General features: G+C 35.6%; 2 protein-coding genes across 2 annotated transcripts in view; one reads left to right on the top strand and one right to left on the bottom strand.

Annotated features, from left to right (window-relative positions):
* The window catches only part of LOC148944443 (adiponectin receptor protein-like), a 59,065-nt gene extending 53,963 nt beyond the window's left edge, over positions 1-5,102 (top strand). The window contains exon 7 of the mRNA XM_089099931.1: positions 4,717-5,102. Coding sequence (XP_088956057.1) covers positions 4,717-4,845 — 129 coding nt within the window. The 3' untranslated portion in view covers positions 4,846-5,102. The remainder of the gene's footprint in view (positions 1-4,716) is intronic.
* A 3,202-nt stretch (positions 5,103-8,304) lies between these two features.
* LOC148944442 (TBC1 domain family member 30-like) overlaps positions 8,305-18,402 on the bottom strand; it is a 175,222-nt gene continuing 165,124 nt past the window's right edge. Inside the window, exon 10 of the mRNA XM_089099930.1 lies at positions 8,305-12,094. Coding sequence (XP_088956056.1) covers positions 11,814-12,094 — 281 coding nt within the window. The 3' untranslated portion in view covers positions 8,305-11,813. The remainder of the gene's footprint in view (positions 12,095-18,402) is intronic.

Raw genomic sequence — 18,402 nt, 5'->3', positions numbered from 1 at the left:
ATCCGAAGCTAAGAACCTGATCCAACTGTACCTGATTTAAAGTTAGCGAAAGAGGGTCAATGTGATTTATTACCATCAATTTTGTCTTCCCTGTACTGAATTTCAAGCCAATGTGATCTGCCTAAGTAACCATATCATCGAGCATAGTTTGAACTTTCTCTGGGTTCGAGAGAATTCCGACATCATCAGCGCATTCAAGGTTTTCCAAGTGAAAGGTTCTGTCCAAACTGAACTCCTGGATGAGAAGACAGTGCATTTTCAAGCACCCAATTAATACAGTAGTTAAACAGAGTCGGAGACAGGACGCAGCCTTGTTTTACTCCAAACTCAACCAGGATTTCTTATATCTTTTCTCCGTAAACTCGAACTCGGCTCACTGACCCCTTGTAGTATGCTTTAAGCAGTTCGATCAATTTTAGTGGCATTCCGTCATTTTCTAGAATTTTCCAAAGTTTTTGGCGAGTGGTCGAGTCGAAAGCGGAAACGAAGTCCAGAAATATCAGAATCAGGGCAAATAATATCTTTCAAACTGCTGGATAATCAGGTGGAGTGCAAAAATATTGTCAGCTCAGCGCTATCAGGACGGAAACCGGCTTGGTTTTCACGGGTTCTTCTCTCCCTTGCCCCCTTAAGCGGTTAATGAGAATAATCCCCAAAAAATTACCGCAATGTCAATTAGACTTATTCCCCGTTAATTTTTGCACTATCTTTTATCAGCTTCCTCGTGAAAAGGGAGAACAACTGATGGCTTCCAATCCTTTGGGAAAGTGTTGGTCCTCTACACTTCTTCAAGGATACCATGAAGCTGTTCCGCAGTGATATCGGGGCACTGTCTGTATATTTCTGGGGGGAGACCATCTTCGCCTGGGGCTTTGATGTTCTTCAAGGCCTAAATCGCTTTGAGTATTTCTGCTTTTGCTAGGACGGCCAGCTCGACATTATAAGGTTCTTTTTGAACACTAAAGGGAATACACCAGGAGTTGATGATGGGGATGGGTTAAGTAGTGTTTGGAAGTGATCTTTCCATCTGGTCAAACGCTCCTTTTGACAGCTAAAGACTGTTTCTTATCTGTCTCTGACAACTTCAGACACAGCAGCTTTCTTACCAGTCGACTCCTTGAGAATCTGGTTGGGTTTTGTGGGTGTCATGAGCGTGTGCTGCTTTTTCTAATGCCAAAGTAGTCTCGTCCCATATTTCGTGGCTGTCAAAGACGAGCAGAGCGCTTGACGTGTCTACTCAAACTCTGTCTTGAGATCCTTAGGGCCGCTCATCTTTTTTCTTCGCTCTTCGACTATTGACAGGGTTCTGTGGTAATCCAATGCTGTCGTTTCACTTTTGTTCGGCCTGTGATCTCTTCAACGGGTCTCTCAGTCCATCATCTTTGCTCAGGGTCACGGTTTTCCTCTTCATTCAAGTTTGGGTTAGCTCCATGTTTAGTTTGCCGAATTTCCTTATCTTGTAGCTTACCAATGTCAATTTGGACTTTTTGTTTGTTCTTTCTCCGAGATGCAAGACGAAGTAGGATTTTTGCAAGGATTAGCTTGTGATTGGATCTCGATTTTGAGCCTGTGTCCACGTCGTTATAAAGGAGGCCCTAGACGGTCAGTCATCTTGATCAAAAGCTTCCGTCAGTTGACTGACTCAAGCATGATTAATTGTCTAGGAACCTATTTGACGCTTGAGTCGAGCGTTGACGGTGATTGATAAAAAGTTTGAATGACTCAATCATTTTGATCAAATGTAGTGTGTTAGATTTGCTTTGGTCGAGATTGAAGGGTCTATTGAAGATTAATTGAAGCGCACGTCAATGGATTGATGGAAAGTTTGGATCAAAATGATTGACCGTGTAGGGCCTCTTTAAGAGCGCAACTCTATTACTGAACTCCAACGTGACTAGTAGAAATTGTGAAGTTGACTGGTAGAAATTGTTGAATGTTACTCCTAATCCTATTTGTTATAATGGTAAAATTCATCAAATCTTATGAATTGATATTTCTTTGCTTGACAACATTATTGCTTTTTAGCGAAAATCAGATAAAATCACTATTTTTGTATGAATGAAAAAGAATATTAAAATCCTTAAAATATGCTTTAGGATAATTATTGAGAAGATATTTTATGTCAATTTGTAATCTGGCAATCATTGTCTTTTTATATTTAAGTTTTATATTAATATTGGCAATGTTCAAGTTATGATTTGTGTGTGACCTAAATATACATATATTTTTAATTGAATTAAAATGTCTCGTGTGAAACGTTCAAAAGCTGTCGAAAAGTCAAGCATGACAGATATTCGCGTTAACGTGGTTTTACGAAGCCTAACATAAACCTCAAACAGAAGAAAAATGGATTAGAGAATTATGGTATTTGTGTGTCTAAATCGATTTGATTTTGAACCTTATTCATGAGTATTTCAGACATGGTAAATTAAAGTAGTTTAAAATGGATTAGAATTACAGCTTTTTGTGAATCTGAATTCAGGTAAAAGGGAAGACTTAATTTTAGGCAATATTTTAAAACTGCAAATAGATACGCAGTTTTAACCGACACTTGGAATTTCTTACTTTTAACTCCGTATAACTAATATCAAAGGTCCTCTGGGAGAGACTGTGCTTTCAGCTGATATCCTGTGTACCCGAGCTAGGATACAAAGTTTAACAGTACCTTTATTTGTCCACGTGTTTTTTTTTTTTTTTTTTTTTTTTTTTTTTAACTCTAAACTGGTTACCAGAAATCCCTTTTAGAAAGCCTCCTCTCCTAAAGACACGAGAGAAAAGAGTTTCAAGAAAGGAAAAGAATTTATATTTTATATTTTAATTAGCCATGAAAATCAATTTGCTGTTAAATCCAGTGTTGTTTACCCAAGAAAAGCCACGCTTTTTTTTTTTTTTAATTCCCACCTCCTCTCCTCTCGGTGACTTTCAAATTTTCTTAAACAATATCTCATAATTTATTTAATGTCACCTACTCTTTTCTAAAAAAAAAAACTTCTTCAAAAAAATCCATATATTAAATTTATATAAAATTGAGCATTCCAAAATATATCAGGTTATAAAAATAGAGGTATACTACATTTCAAATTTCATATACCTTTTAGGTTCATACGATATCTCAGGCTGCCCTTCCCCCTTTGGGCACCCCTTCCATCGTGACCTTAAATTACACTTTTCAAATCCTTTTTCATCAACCTCTATTTCCCCCGATATATAATTTACTTTTACTCCCATCCCCCAAAATAACAATATAAAAAAAAAGAGAAAGAAATGAAAAACTCTACCTTTACAAAAAAAAAATACTAATAGGTAGAATGTCTCATTATCCCTTCACTTCATTTCCTATAGCCTTAGTACTCATCTTACCTTTTCCCTTTGGCTGCTCAATTCTCTTTAAACTTTATCTTTATCCTACTTTTAAAACTTCTCAAATCTCTTTAAAACTTTATCTTTATCCTACTTTTAATACTTATTTCTTTATCATTCTTTTATTCCTTTTTTAAATAACAACAATTCAAGAAAAGCCACGCTTTAAATGAATGTTGGTAAAATATTTCTGGCGAAAAAGAAAACCGGAGAACAATTGTAAAATAAACCTGACTTTTTGTCCTGCTGCAGTTCCAGTGTGATTATTCGAAAGCAACATATATTTTATGTATAGAACTTACCTTCACGCGAATTCTATCCTTGTCAGAGTAAAATTTTTTCGGTAACCAGTCATTCACTTTTGATGCAACATAAACAAAATAATTTTTAGTTATATCTTTAAAAGTCTAAAGAAGTTTAGATATGTTTTCCTAGCTGGCCCTTTGTTTGGGACTCTGGGATCTAACTCTATCTTCTAACCTTTATAAAACTTTCAGATTTTTCTTTTCCAAAACCTCCATCCGTAGGGCTGGAACCTAATAAAAGTACACATCACCAGTCTAAAAAATTTGTATATCAAACTGTACGGAATGGAATCACCAACTTGAAAAAGAGACCAAAAATTTCTTTGCCCCGTGAATAGTGGACAATCCTTTTCCAATAGAAATTCTTAGTTAGTTTACATTAGAAAAATCTGTGTATTTTCAATGTTACTAGTACTGTAAAGTTTGCGTGTATGTCCTCTTATTTTGTTAAATATTTCCTGTAGATTTAAGATAGTAATATTATATTCACTGTTAGTACTACTGTTTTGAGTAATTTTATTAGCTAAGAATCCTGTTTTTATTTTTTCACCGGATTTAATGATTGGTATCGAATGGTGCTAGGCCTAGGTATTGAATTTAACTTTAAAAAAATATGTTCTGATTTGGACGGCAGGTTATTACTATGTATTGCTAACGGGTAAATTTTATTAAAGGGGAAATTATGCGGTGAACAAATTTGTTGGCGTCTTAGAACAGCTCTTATTTATTTTTGAAAATTGGTTAATAAAGCGAAATTTAGTTCTTAAATATAATTTTTTGGAGCTTCTGAAGTTTAACCTCCAACCTTCCTTCTCTCTGATGTGGCCAATCTTCCAGTGCCACATACATCCAGAAGGGGACAGAATCCCCCGTTAAGATTGTTTGAGTACCAATTCATGGTATATACAGCAAATGCTTTAGACTTTGTTCTTTTTGCGCGAATTGTGATGACCGTCTGAGAACCTTTTGATCCCCCCTAGAAGTTCGAACTGTGTATATTTACATCCATGTTAACCACAATTGGTTTTTAAAACAAAAATTTCTGTTTCAGTTTCATAGTCACCAGATTTTCCATGTGTTGGTGATTTGTGCGGCTTTTGTACATTACCATGGAATAAGTGAAATGGCTGTTTACAGAATGAGCGTCGGAGAGTGTACAAGTGAAGTTGAAGTGTCATAATAGAATACATTCTTATTTTAGTCATTAGCAATTATTTGAACTAGATAAAATTAGTCAGTTTTTTGCGTGTAGTTCCATAGTTCTGTGATAGTTTTCCTGTCATGTGTTTTCGAAAGCGAAAAGTTGCGTATTTTTTTAGTTATATCTATGCGTAAGATGCTTGGTTATGGGTTTATAGATCTGGCATTTGCAGCCGGTTTTGTGAAGCTTAGTATTTATTGCGTGAAAATTAAAATTAAAAACATGGCAAAACTAAATTGTGTTCTTTTTTGTAAGATTACAGGATGATTATGGTATAAATTGCTATGGGAAGATACTGATCAAGTAGTGAACAATAAAAATAGTAAATAAGTCTGTGTTCCGCAAATGCAGCTTGCTGTCAACTTTTTTTAATGGTTGTATGAGCTAGATGGAAGCACTAGAAAGCTACTACCATTAGAAAGAACGTTCACTGACACTTCTTCAAAAGACAAGTCTATTTGAAGCATAATATTTACTAATAAAAAGGAAAAAAGGCTGATGCTGATTGATTTCCCCAAAACAGGTACATTTAGTTTGTTCTTTGTTTTTAAGCTCAACTGACGTGTTTTACCTGTTTGAACTGAAATCCGTCACAGTCTAGATTGAACTTTTTTTGAAAATGTGAGGATTAGAGAATAGCACAATTTGCGGTTATCTGTTGTCAATGTATTTGTTGGCTAAATTAAATGGCCTTTAAGGCTGAGTTGTAATCGCATTCTCAGTCTTATTAGACAGTCTGCAAGGGGACAGAGGAAAGGATATAGGCTTCATGTTTGGTCCAGAAGGAATTATTAAGAAAAAATCTTTAAGTATTTTTTGGTAGATGGCAAAGCAGAAACTTCGAAGTAGTAAGACCAACAAGTCCATCAATTTAAATATAAAAATGCACACATGTTTGACGCCTTCAGGGGTAGGGGTACTATGACCATTCTGTGTTTGTTTTAGACGTCCTACCAGATTTTTTTTTTTTTCAGGAGCATCATTTTATTTACATATAAATTTACAAAAATAAGTGCCAAGGAACTTTTCGGTTCGTTAGGCAAACTCCAACATCCAACACGTAATTTTATATAAATAAACAAAAACAATATCCCCCGACGATGGGTTAACAACACAGCATCAACACTAATTCTTATATTATATATGGCCCTAATAAAACAAAAAATAAAAATAAAACAAAATCATAATTATAATTACACAAATCTCTCAAATTTCCCCGGATTTACCAGTAATGGTCATGCTGACGTATGATCACTATTGGTAAATGACTCCAAGATTTTGGCAATACGTGCCGAACAGAAGACTGTGACCGGGTGGTCTCACACTGTGACCGAAAAAATACATCTGTGTTTCTCGTATTATAATTGTGAAGATCCACACCAGATATAAACATACCCTTAAAAAATCTGGGCCAAGGTTATTAATAATATCAAACATTAACATCGATTGATAAAAAAGAATATACCTGCAAGAAGAAGAATATACAGTTTTAAATACACATTCTTCACTGAATCTCTGTCCATAAGTTGCCAAAATCCTAATGGCAGAATTCTGCAAGGCTCTTAAGGTTTTTCAGATGTGATTGAAAAGTTAAAGACCATGCTGAACAACAATATAAAAGGTAACGATGGACAAGTGAAAAATACAAAAGTCTAAGGACAAATGTGCTTTAACTTCCTAATAATTCCAACATTACGGGAAATTTTAGATGCTATACAATTTATATGATCAGAAAAACTAAGCGTCTTATTCAAAATAATGCCTAATTACCTAGTCGAATGTACTCTATTAATAATTGAATTTCCATATCTCAACCTATATACCCAAGGGTAATACATTTTTGTACGGGCAAACAACTAAAAATTAGACTTCTTAAAGTTAATATTCAACTTATTCAACCTAGTCCACTTCTCAATCAAACTTGTATCATACTCAACTGCATGGACCTACTCTTCTTCAGTTCTCGCACACACCGTCAGATTAGTGTCATCAGCAAATGAAACTAATGCTTTCGCAGGGATCACATCCAAGTCTCCACTATTTACCGAACCAACAGTATAAGATAAAACTCCACAAACATCATTAATATAAACAGCAAATAATGTTGGCCCAAGGGGAGATTACAGTGGGACTCCAGACTCAACATCATATTCTTGTGTACGCTGATTTCCATCATCCATATATCCTATCACTTAGATAAGATCTAAACAGATTCAGAGCTCTTCCTCTTATGGCGGCATTATCTAATTTACACAATAGAATTTCATGGTCAACAGAATCAAATGTCTAAAAATACGGTTATAACTCTAAGATGTGTATCATGGCTATCATTGACCAACGTTGTTAGAAATTGAATTGCATGCTCTGTAGAATGTTTCTTTCTGAAAACTAATTTGTTCTTAAAGAAAAAACTTTTTCTAGAAATGTCTCAATCATTATGCAGAGAATCTTTCCCATTATTCTAGCTATAATCGAAAGTACTGAAATCGGTCTATAATTGCTAAAATCGTCTTGGTCACCTGACCATTTTCGTTCGTCTTCTGCAGTCACATGCTTATTTCACTAGCTGGCCCAATACACTGATGAAACGTCCCTTCATTTCCATATATACTTACTGACTGTCTAGTCTCATTACCAGCCCTAGAAAAATGATCAGCCAATTTTTCATTAAAACCTGCCTGGTATTATTCACTTCCACATCGAACCTTATCAGTTCCTCCAATTATCGACCGAATTACTTTCCAAGTCTTCAAAGAGTTACCACTACTTGACTCCAGCATTTTCGAGCAATAATCCTGTTTTGCTTTTCTTAATAATTTGCTAAACCCATTATTATAATTCTTACCCATTATTATAATTCTTATAAATATTTCGGTCTAGTTCTCAGTCAGTAGTTTTACTAATGAAATTTACTAATATACAATACATGCCTCCTCTTAATGCTAGCCAAGAGACTGCGGGATATCGATGCATGGGCGCCCATAAGCTGAATTCCAGGGGGCAAACCTCGTCTAATTGGCACTTTTAATGCTATATAATAGAAATCTCAGAACGAAAATATAAAAATAAGGCAGCATCATTCAGCCAGAGGGGGGCGCCCCCCCCCCTGCCCCACTTATGGACGCCCATATATCCATGACTTTCTTGCTCTTAACTCCAATCGCACTCCTCAAGTCCTTTTTTCACTTCATTAACACTTGTTTTATCAAGATAGGAATTGCCTATTTTTATCCTCTGAAACATTATGGATTTCGTTATCAATATCTATACACACCAAAATTGAACAATGATCAGATACATCGTTTGGGATTACAAATGGGCTATCATATTTAACATTCGGAAAAATATTATCAATCAAAGTTTCAGAGGTCTCATAATACGAGTGCACACATCAATAGCTGGGTAAAGATTTAAACTAAACATAAGATTACAGAAATTATTACGAACCACATTCTCCCTATTCTTCATGTCAATATTAAAATCACCCATCACAAAACAATGGGCTGAAGATGGTAGTTGCATCAGTTGGGACTCCATATAATTCATAAATTGTTGTAACGAACTTGAAGGAGTTCTATATACATTTACTACTAAAATGTCTCCTTATTCATTTAAACCAGCAAAATCATACTTTCAAATACCATTTCACCAAAAAAACTGACAAATCATCTCTTACCTTAGAATTAATGCTTGACTTCACATATGCTGCAAGCCCACCATGTTGATGTATCATTCTATTTTTCTTAAAAAACGTATAACCGTTAATATCAAGTAGCGAATCATTACGATCATTAAGTCAAAGCCAAGTTTCAGTCAATCTAATAATATTTATCTCACTCATATTTTCACCCAATTCAGAAATATACATAAAAGTGCTATTTAACCCTCGATTAGGCTATTAGGAGGAAAAATATCAATGGGGAAAAGATACCTTGCTGGTGGTCCCAAAATAACCAAAATAATAATAAAAACAAAACAACCAACTTCATTTTTCACAAAATAATTCATTCTTTCTCATACTGTACTTTCCTCATCCATATTTTCACAATGCATAGGCTATTCTGGTATCGGCACATCTTTACTACTTATCACTATGTTTCTTAAAAAATCTTCCGGAATCTGCTCAGACGCATACATTTACACGGGAGCGTTTTCATGACGTCGCATGTTTAGCGTTTTTCAGCAATGCCAGTCGAGTCTGTATTATGCATCTCAATCTTGATATATTTTTTCTTCTTTGCATATTCCAAAACTGAATAATCGCAATTATGTTCCTGTTCTAACCCGTCTATGACGACCTTTCCTAACACTTCTTTTGCTGATTCCAGCTATTCCATGTGGCGACCGATCGTCGGGCGAAACTCGTTCTCAGATATTCTTGGTGGGGAGTACCCTGCTCAAGGTAGACCTGACGAGCTGTACCTTGGCGAGTTGATCAAAAGGGCTTGGCTCTATCAGGAACGAGCTTCGGTAGCTCCTCTGATGGAGAGTTATACATGTGAAAATTCATGTGCGTATACATGTGCTTAACTGCAGACAAGTCAGTTGTTAACTCCACATTTTCACTAGCCAAAACTGAAATTTGTAACTTCAGATTTGACGCTTCATCTTCTACGACAGAATCTCGCGGCTTTAATATAGCTATTTTCTTATTTGGATCCGTCACAGATTTTTCCACTTCTGTTAATCGGTTTTCTACTGCTTTCATACTAGCCGTTAGAGCTTGTAAAGCAATCGAATTGTCCTTTACTGTTGCTAAAATTATAGCTATGCTGTCAGCAAACGATTTGATTGACAGTTCCTTAACCGATGTGCCTGACAAGACATATCAAATGTTAGATAGAATTTAGTTTCAACCATAGGGCTACATTAGTACGTTTGTTGCAAAAGCATTCGTTTTTCGTATGTTTTTTGAAACACTGATGAGACATGCAACGCATATCTGCGGTCTGTTGATGCATTTAACGTGTATTCAAATAGTTTTATCCTTTATGAGTATAGTCAATGCATAAAAATCCCCTACCTTTTAACATTTGCCAATTATTGTGGTGTTTGGAACGAACTTTGGCATGAGTGAAGTTTACTCTCGTGCAATTTCAATTCACATTCACACGAATCTGTTGAAAAAATGGTAGTAGAAACTAACAATAACAGCAACAACAAATAGGTCATAAAGGAAACAACAATGCCGCAAATGCACATTTTTAAGCTGTAAATCTCCCCCCCACTCCTAGTTTTTTTTTTCAAAAAAAAAGTTCATTGCAATTGAACTCACCCTCTTACCCGTAATCCTGGACCTGCTAATGGTCTGGAGCGATGGAAATTAATTTACGGTAACAAAAAATGTATGCCTAACCAGTTAGATGTGTCCACTCAAATACCCCACCATTTCATGTTCTGTTCACTGTCATATTCAGTTCCTTATTGTCTCACGACCTTGGTGTGTGTGAGCTTGTCAGTTGATGCGAATAATCTTTAGGTTTTGACTTGAGCAATATGCAACTCATACTCTTGCAGAAAATCCTTGACACACCAGCGTGACGCAGGGTAATTGAAACTCTCTTTAACTACATTAGCGTTCATCTATCTTTTAATTTTAAAAGCTCTGTGGAAGGGTAGTCAAGATAGGTCCATCTACTCACTGAATACACAGCCACTGAGCGTATGCCGGATGGGGCAATAGTTCACCATAACAATTTCGGTCTCACTAGGATGAGATACTTTTGGAGGGGGGAGGTGTCAGGCAAGTAAAATAAAAACAATAGGAATCCATCTGAGAACTTAGCAAAATCGGAATATTTTTGGAGCGTTGCTAGGCTCGAGCCTCCTCCCTGTGTACCTGCCTCTTTGCAGTCTTTGGGTAATTCGATGAGCCTCATGATGTTCTCTAATGACAATAAAAAGAAAAAAAAGAAGATGGGTAAACTAGTCCTTTTATTTATTGCTATATGCGTTTATAATTACTTCGGTAAAATTATCGCATCTACATATGGAGCATGAGACTTGAATCTTCCCAGATTATTTCTGTATAGATAAAACAAGACCAAGAAATTGATCGTGCCACATCTGTCACACGTATCTGGTTTACACAGTGCATCGATGTGTAGCCCACTATATTCCAAATAAAATTCCTGTTTAAGCTTTGAATATCCCCTGATCAACTAAACCTGTTTGCTAAGTATCTAAGTGGTACTAAGAGACCAGGGCTACATCACCCACTGTTTCAAAAGAGATCGAGAAGCTGAATGTTTTACACGGACCAGGGTCCCTTTATCCGAAATATCGAAACAAAGTAAGAAATTTAATGGTTCTTGGATATTATAGAATGAAATATAAGGTTGTATGAAGGTTTCAAAAACAGCTGACTAAGAAGCTATGTCACACCGCGGCAAAATATTTGAAATATTTAAACATTTTATTGAAAAGGTAGCTAGAGCTGCCTTATACGATATATTCAAGCATCTGAAGACGTCATCTTGAAGACTCAATTACGTGAACCGTCCCAGAAAAAGTTGCTGAGCAACATTTGGCTAGATGACAAGCAGAGAGTAAAGAAAATCTCGCCTAAAAAAGGAACAGGTATCCAAGTTTATCTAAGTAATTGAATACGAAAAAGCAAGTTTTTTTTCAAATGAAAGTAAACAGCAATATTGCAATTGAAGACAAACAAAAATTACTTTATGCATGAGAGGGCTGCTCCTCCCCTGACCCACACTCTTCACCCTAAAGATTGACTAGTACTTTAGAAAAAGAATTTTAGTGGGCGAAAGATTTTGCCACGTTTGAGGTAAGAAGTTACCTTACGCTTAGGCCTAAGTCCATTTTTTTCGGGACAAAACTCTGACATTCAAAAAATACTGTTTCCATTAAAACCACGGTTGCTGTATTAAATTGGATTATTTTAATAATTTAATAGCACTTTAAATAAAACAGTTGTATTCCAAGGATTATTTTCTCTCCATGCTACTCCGAATATGATTGAGTCTTTGCTGGTTCCTATCGATGGGAAAGGGACTGAAGTATTTCGCATCTGAGTCACTTGAGTTACTTCTTCGCAGTCGATTCAAAATCTCGAGGTTTTCTTTCATAACGACATCCACTCGTCTTGAAGTATACTGCAGCGAAGGAGATTTTGCGGGACTTCTACCGGGAGAGTCTAAGTCACTTAGTCTAGGCACATCGTCATCATCACACAACTCAGTTGAGCCGCTGCTAGAGCTGTTTTCGTCTGTAAAAACAGAAGACAGCTGTTAATACATTTGGTTCACGTTTTATTCAAAGTATTCACTTAGGTGATTCAAAAAGAGTTTCAGATTAAGAAGATGCGATACCCTAAACATCATTTTGTGAGGTTCAACGTCGGCTGACTGTCTCAAAGGCAAAGTCCATTAGCGAATTCTCCCAGGGGACTACTTCACTGAAACATATTGAGTGTCGGCAAAGTTTTCAATCAAAGGGGGTTGCACCAAAGAAAATTCGAAGAGCTGTCAAATTTATCAAACGACTTTTCTTTGGAGGTGATTTTTGGAATTTTCCTAGCAGGTATACTAGAACGTTTAAAATACCCTTCCTAATGATATAGGTTTCTCTAAAACTAAATATGTCTGTCTCCGGCACAAAACAAGAGAAGTTCCATGGTTTTTCTAAGATTTCAGGGAGAGTAGATGTCGGCTTTTAGATTTCTGCCGTTTATTCGGATCGTTTATCCAAGCTCTAAAAGTTATGGCAAGACCGCCCAATCAATTCTAAATAGTTTGGCTACACAAACTAAAAATGTTTATAATGGACGAGAAAGGCTGATTCTTTATGGTATCGAATCCCTTTAAGCAACAGTGGCTCCTTATAAACGACATAACGATACTTTAAAAATTTGGTTCTGTTTGCCCATAATGAACAATTTATATTGCACAGCATAAAAGGAAATAAAAGTAATATCTTTTCTCCAAGAAGTTAGTGGTTCTCAATGGAGATCGTCCAATTATCTCCCCATGTGGGAATAGTCTGAGTCATTAAGTGAGACATATTTTTCACTCCCTTAACTTATTTTGCTTCTTTCAAGGCCACAATGCAAGTGGCTTTAGAGCCCGTGTCTTTCCCCAAATCCTGTTCCTAGTTTTTTTTTTTTTAATTAGCCTGATGTTGTCTTTTTCAACATCGTGTTGAAACCCAAAAGTGAATCTTAGTGTGACTTTTAGTTTGTTATTTGATTGGTTACTGTCGTTTTGCTTTTTATCCTTATGTGTACTTTATTTTGTTTTTATCCCTTAGACCCCCAAATTTAAAAAAAAATTACATGTTTAATAATGGCTGAATTTTCTTTATAGTGATCAGAAACATAGTTTCACGTTTTTTGTCTCATATTTATAATCTATTTGTTTTATTAATGAAAATTGTTATTATTAGTTTGGTAGTTAACTTCTTATAATGTATTTGTTCATTTGAATGGAAGCTCAAGTTCAACATTTTCCCTCATAAACGTCGTTTTCAAGAAGAAAATTTACCTTATCAAACTGACATATAAAAATAATATTCTTTAAAACTTGAACCGAACAAAGAGACTAGATATTGTATAAATTATTTTTTTTCTTCTCCTTCTTACTTTTCCCCTTCATTTACTTACAATTAAGTACTAATAAATTTTGTCAACTTATTGTTTTTCCTTTTTTCCTTGTTTCCTTGTGGTGTTTAGTATTTTGCTTGTGTTTTTCAGTTTTTGATATTTTATGCTTATTTTTTTGTAGACTAGATAGTGAAATACTCTGTACGAGTTTAAACACTGAATAAAATCATTCATTCATTCATATCCTTTCAAATGAACATGCTAAATCCAATGGGAGACTCTTTTTCCCTCTGTTTTGTTTGGTTCTCAAGATACTGTGGTCAAACACATAAATTCTGTAAAACGGTACACTTGGAAAAGGAATTTTTATATTAACTCGTCTTTGCGCTGCTTTGAAGCCCGTTCTTCCAGTAGAAACCATTATTAAAATTCAAATATACCAGAAATCTATACCAGATTTCTGGAAATTTGCAAGACAAAAATAGCCCATTATATCCGATCCACCAGTAAGAATTTTCTTTAAATTAATGCTATGGAATTAGGCATTCTGAAGCTGTGAGACTTTTGCCAAAGAGCTTACGCAGTATTTTGAAGCTAAAACTCTCCTAAACTTGGATTACGCAGATGATTAGAGCATCCACAATAAAAATATTAGCAAAAATAATGAACTTTTGGAGGTTTTGAGAGTTCAGGGTGCGAAAATAGGCTTGGAAATTAATATTAAGAAGGTCAAGTCACTTAGACTACAAATAGATGACAATGAAGGGGTAATGATAGATAACAAAAAACCGATCAAGGGGATAACTTCAATTACCTCGGTATCATTGTTTGTAAAGATGGTGGGTGCAGTAAAGATATAAAAGTAGTATAGCCAACGCAGGATTTTTTCGCAGTTGAAAATATTTGTGAAATAAAAAGATTATTAATCCTAATATTCGACCTAATATATAGAAACCTCTGGAACGTGAGTGCTTCGATTGAGGATGGTATACTATATGTTTTCCAGAATAACTGTCAGAAAAGTCTTACGTCCCCCTTTGCTTGATCCTCCATCCAAGGCCGTACCCAGGATTTTTTTTGGAGGGGGTTTTACTAAAAAAAAAACATTCGGGGGGGGGGGGTACACAAAAAACCTCAAAAACGGTTACAAAATTTGTTTATATCCATTTTTGTTACGTTTTTACGAGTCAGACAAAAAGCTCGGGGGCAGTTCAAACCCCCTAACGCCCCTCTGGGTACGGCCTTGCCTCCATCAATCAACACGCATTACCGAAAATGTTGGTCCAATTCCACTTTCTAGGGCTATAATGAAAGAAAGTTTAAGATAATTAGGTCACGTTTTACCGATGAAGGACGACAGATTGCCAAAAAATCGTGCTTATCGGACATCTAGTTGTGGTCGAACAAAAATGGTCTGTGGTCGTCCCTGTTGGAATAGGTTATACGAAATTATTTAAGTATTCGGTAAAAAATAAAGAGTGATGCTTTGAGCAGATTTGGTTGTAGTAGGATTGTGTGCAGCTGTGTTAAGCCTTTGGCAGATTAGTGCTGCTATGAGTTGTTGGTAGTAGAAGTAGTACATCCTCCAACAAATTTTCAGAAGAAACCTATTTCTTTTCCCTCGTAGGTTTCAAAATTTTGGCATAGTCTTTAAACATGTAGACTTCTATATCAAATAATTCTCAATTTTTAAATGGAATATGTATTTATGAGTTTTTAGCTTGCTAAGTCTTCATTAGCAGCATCAAGGGAATATATTCCATGAATATTTTTCAGACGAAATATCCTTATTATTCTAGCAAGTTCAAAAAATGCATAATGTTCCCTATAATTCCTGCTCCTTTGAGATAGATCCATATAATAGGCAGCGCAATAGCGCTGCCTATGGGCTATAGGCTAAGCAATTTGTTCATTGTTTACATATATTATATATTCTTGAGAAAAGGTCTGTATGTTTGGCTTCTACTTTTCCAAAATACGAAGGGGATTAAGGTGAGTCTTTCAGGGAATGTTGAACTAAATTAAAACATGTTACGTGTATATAGATTGTCAAAAAGGCGTAACTCAGGAATGACTGAGTATATTAATTTGTAACTTTCAGAAAATGATAAGGGGGATGATCAGTTGAACAAAAGGGCAATAATGCACGCTACTGCTACTACAACTACCACTGCTTCTACTGCTCCGATAACTACTACTACTGCTACTACCAATACTATCACTAAAATTACTATTTCTGTAGCGAGCACTAGTAAGGCTGAAGATAATGAAATGAAAATCTGAGGAAACGTTGTAGGGAAAGTTAAACTAAATTAAAACATACTATGTGCATACAGATTGCTGATACGGGCGTATCAGCAACATCGGCAATATTTTTGGAACAACATACAGTGTTAAGGTGAAGCTTCCGTGACATTATGAAAGGGATGTTCAACTGACCAAAATGCAATATACATGTTAATACCGATATTAATACTGCTGCTACTACTGTCACTGCTACTACTGATACAACACTAACACTGCAACTACTTCTCCTACTACCACCGCAACTATTGTGATACTAATATTATTAAGACAAAGGCTATGAAGGTAAAATTTGAGAGAATATTGATTGCAAATTTGAACTAACAAACGACACTACGTACATATAGATTATCAAAATAGCGTATCTTAAGAATTGATTTGTGCAGTAAGTTGGAACTCTCAGGGAATGCTTAAAGAAGAAGATCCATTGACCAAAAGGCAATACGTGCACACTAATACTAATACTACTAACACTGCTACCTTTACTAGTTCTACTATTACTATAACTATTGCTTTAACTACTACTTCTATTGCAACTACCTGTAAGGCTAGGATCATTCAGATGAAAATTTCAAGCAATACATGAATATACAGGTTATCAAAAGGACATACCGACAATGTCATAGCATATCCTTGTAGAAAAAAACGAGAAAGTTTAAACTTTTATTTTTCTTTTTCCCTAAAAAAGACTGTGTCTATATAAAACGAACGCATGTGTCTATATAAATGCATGGCTACCACAGATTCAACACTGAGCATCACTTGCGGAGACCAACACATAGAGCAAATCGTCCTTTTCAAATAACTAGGAAGCATAATAGAAAGCACCGGATCGACCACAACAGAAGTGCTCACAGGAATTGGCCAAGCTAATTGGGCCTTCAGTAGATTACGGAAACTTTAGCGGTACCAAAGCTACGACTCTTCAACAGAAATGTTATGCCAGTGCTGCTCTACGCAGCGTAAAACTGACACCAGAACCAGGAACAAGAGAGAAAAATACTTGCTTTCGAAGAAACACGTCTTAGAAGAATTCTCAACATCCTTTGACAGCAGAGAATAACAAACCAATCCATCCGTGACAATTAATCTAAATTAATCTAAAAAAAACTTTTTCCACAAAATAAGTTTTTCAAAAAAAATTAAAGAGTTCGATTAAACCAAAAATGAGCAAAAATAGAATTAAATAATCTACCTAGGGTAATACTACCACAAATCAGCATCAAGAAATAAATGAAACCCAAAACGAACAGAAGTTACAATAAATAACCGAGTCCAACCCAAAACGAGCTGAAATTAACACGAGTAGGGCTCAAAACCCTTATGCCTTCCCAAGGAAAGAACATAATTTGCACTTAACTGAAAAAAATTGAATGTTTTCACTATTATAACTTTAATAAGTAAAAAATTATTAAGATTTTAAGGAATAAATGTCAGCCTATGGATATTTAACTGACAATGTACATTCACTGGTATTAAAATCCTAAAATATAGCGGATCTGCCTGCAAAATGTTTTAGTTACAGTTGTTCTGCATATTATGAAGCAAGAATTGATTTCTAACTTCACGCTGTCCAAATACCCCCCCCCCTAATGTGCAAATATATAGCCCAATTACACAAGTCCAATGCATTCTGTCACCCATCACTTGTCTTTGTGGCTATGAAGCCGGTTTTCTCAGGTCTTACATTCGGATCAAGAATTTGAGTGTGTTTTGAATAATTAACAAGCACCAAAAGTAATATTATCATGCCTTCTTCCATTATCTTCTTTTCCTCCATTTGCATTTTAGCAGATATAGCAAATTTCAAGTAAGTTATTTTTTGTTGTGACCAAGATGGGCCCAGGATTGCACAAAGCCTCCATTCATGGAGGTCCCAGGGACTTCTTGATGTCCGGTTCTAAGCCGGCTTAAGCACTTCGGTGTAGACTTGAGAAGATATGTGATCCCCGTCCTGCACTGGTATCCGGGATCATTACTTTTCCTGAGGTGAAAATAATTTCAAAGATTTAAAGTGCATGAAAATTGGAACTTGGAATGTTACGACATTAAAAATGACTATCGTATCGACATTTTGACTGACGAATTCAGACGATTCGAACTGGATTTATTAGGAGTTTCAGAAACTCATATCCCAGGGGTAGGAAGCATGAAATTAGGTGATATAGAATTTGTTTACTCAGGCAGGGAGTAGGGCTCATGATGAATAAGGAAGCTGCTAAGTCTTGTTTAGGCTGGGAAGGTATTAATAATAGAATACTAATTGCTCATTTTATGACTAGAAAGTTCAGGGTGTCAGTAATAGTAGTATACGCCCCTGTAGAACCGACTGACGGAGATACTAGGGACTCAGATGAATTTTACTTACAGTTATAGGAGCAAATAGACAAGGTCCCAGGTAGAAATATGATGTTATTACTGGGAGATTTTAACGCCCAGGTTGGTAGAAATAGGGATAGATGGTATCCCAGCCTAGGTAAATTTGGTGTAGGAAAAGAAAACAGAAATGGATACAGACTTTTGTAATTTTGTAGGTATAACAATCTAGTTATAACCAATACGTCGTTTGGTCATAAAATGGCTCATAAGTTAACATGGTATTCACGTGATGGTAAGACAACAAACCTTATTGATTATTTTATAGTAAACCGAAGAGTGGCAGGATCAATTCA

The sequence above is a fragment of the Artemia sp. Qi Xiang Cuo genome, chromosome 14 (assembly GCF_049724085.1).
Source record: "Artemia sp. Qi Xiang Cuo chromosome 14, ASM4972408v1, whole genome shotgun sequence".
NCBI classification, from domain to species: Eukaryota; Metazoa; Arthropoda; class Branchiopoda; order Anostraca; family Artemiidae; genus Artemia; species Artemia sp. Qi Xiang Cuo.
The sequence above is the reverse complement of the archived record's forward strand: the minus strand, read 5'-3'. Positions and strand labels throughout refer to the sequence as shown.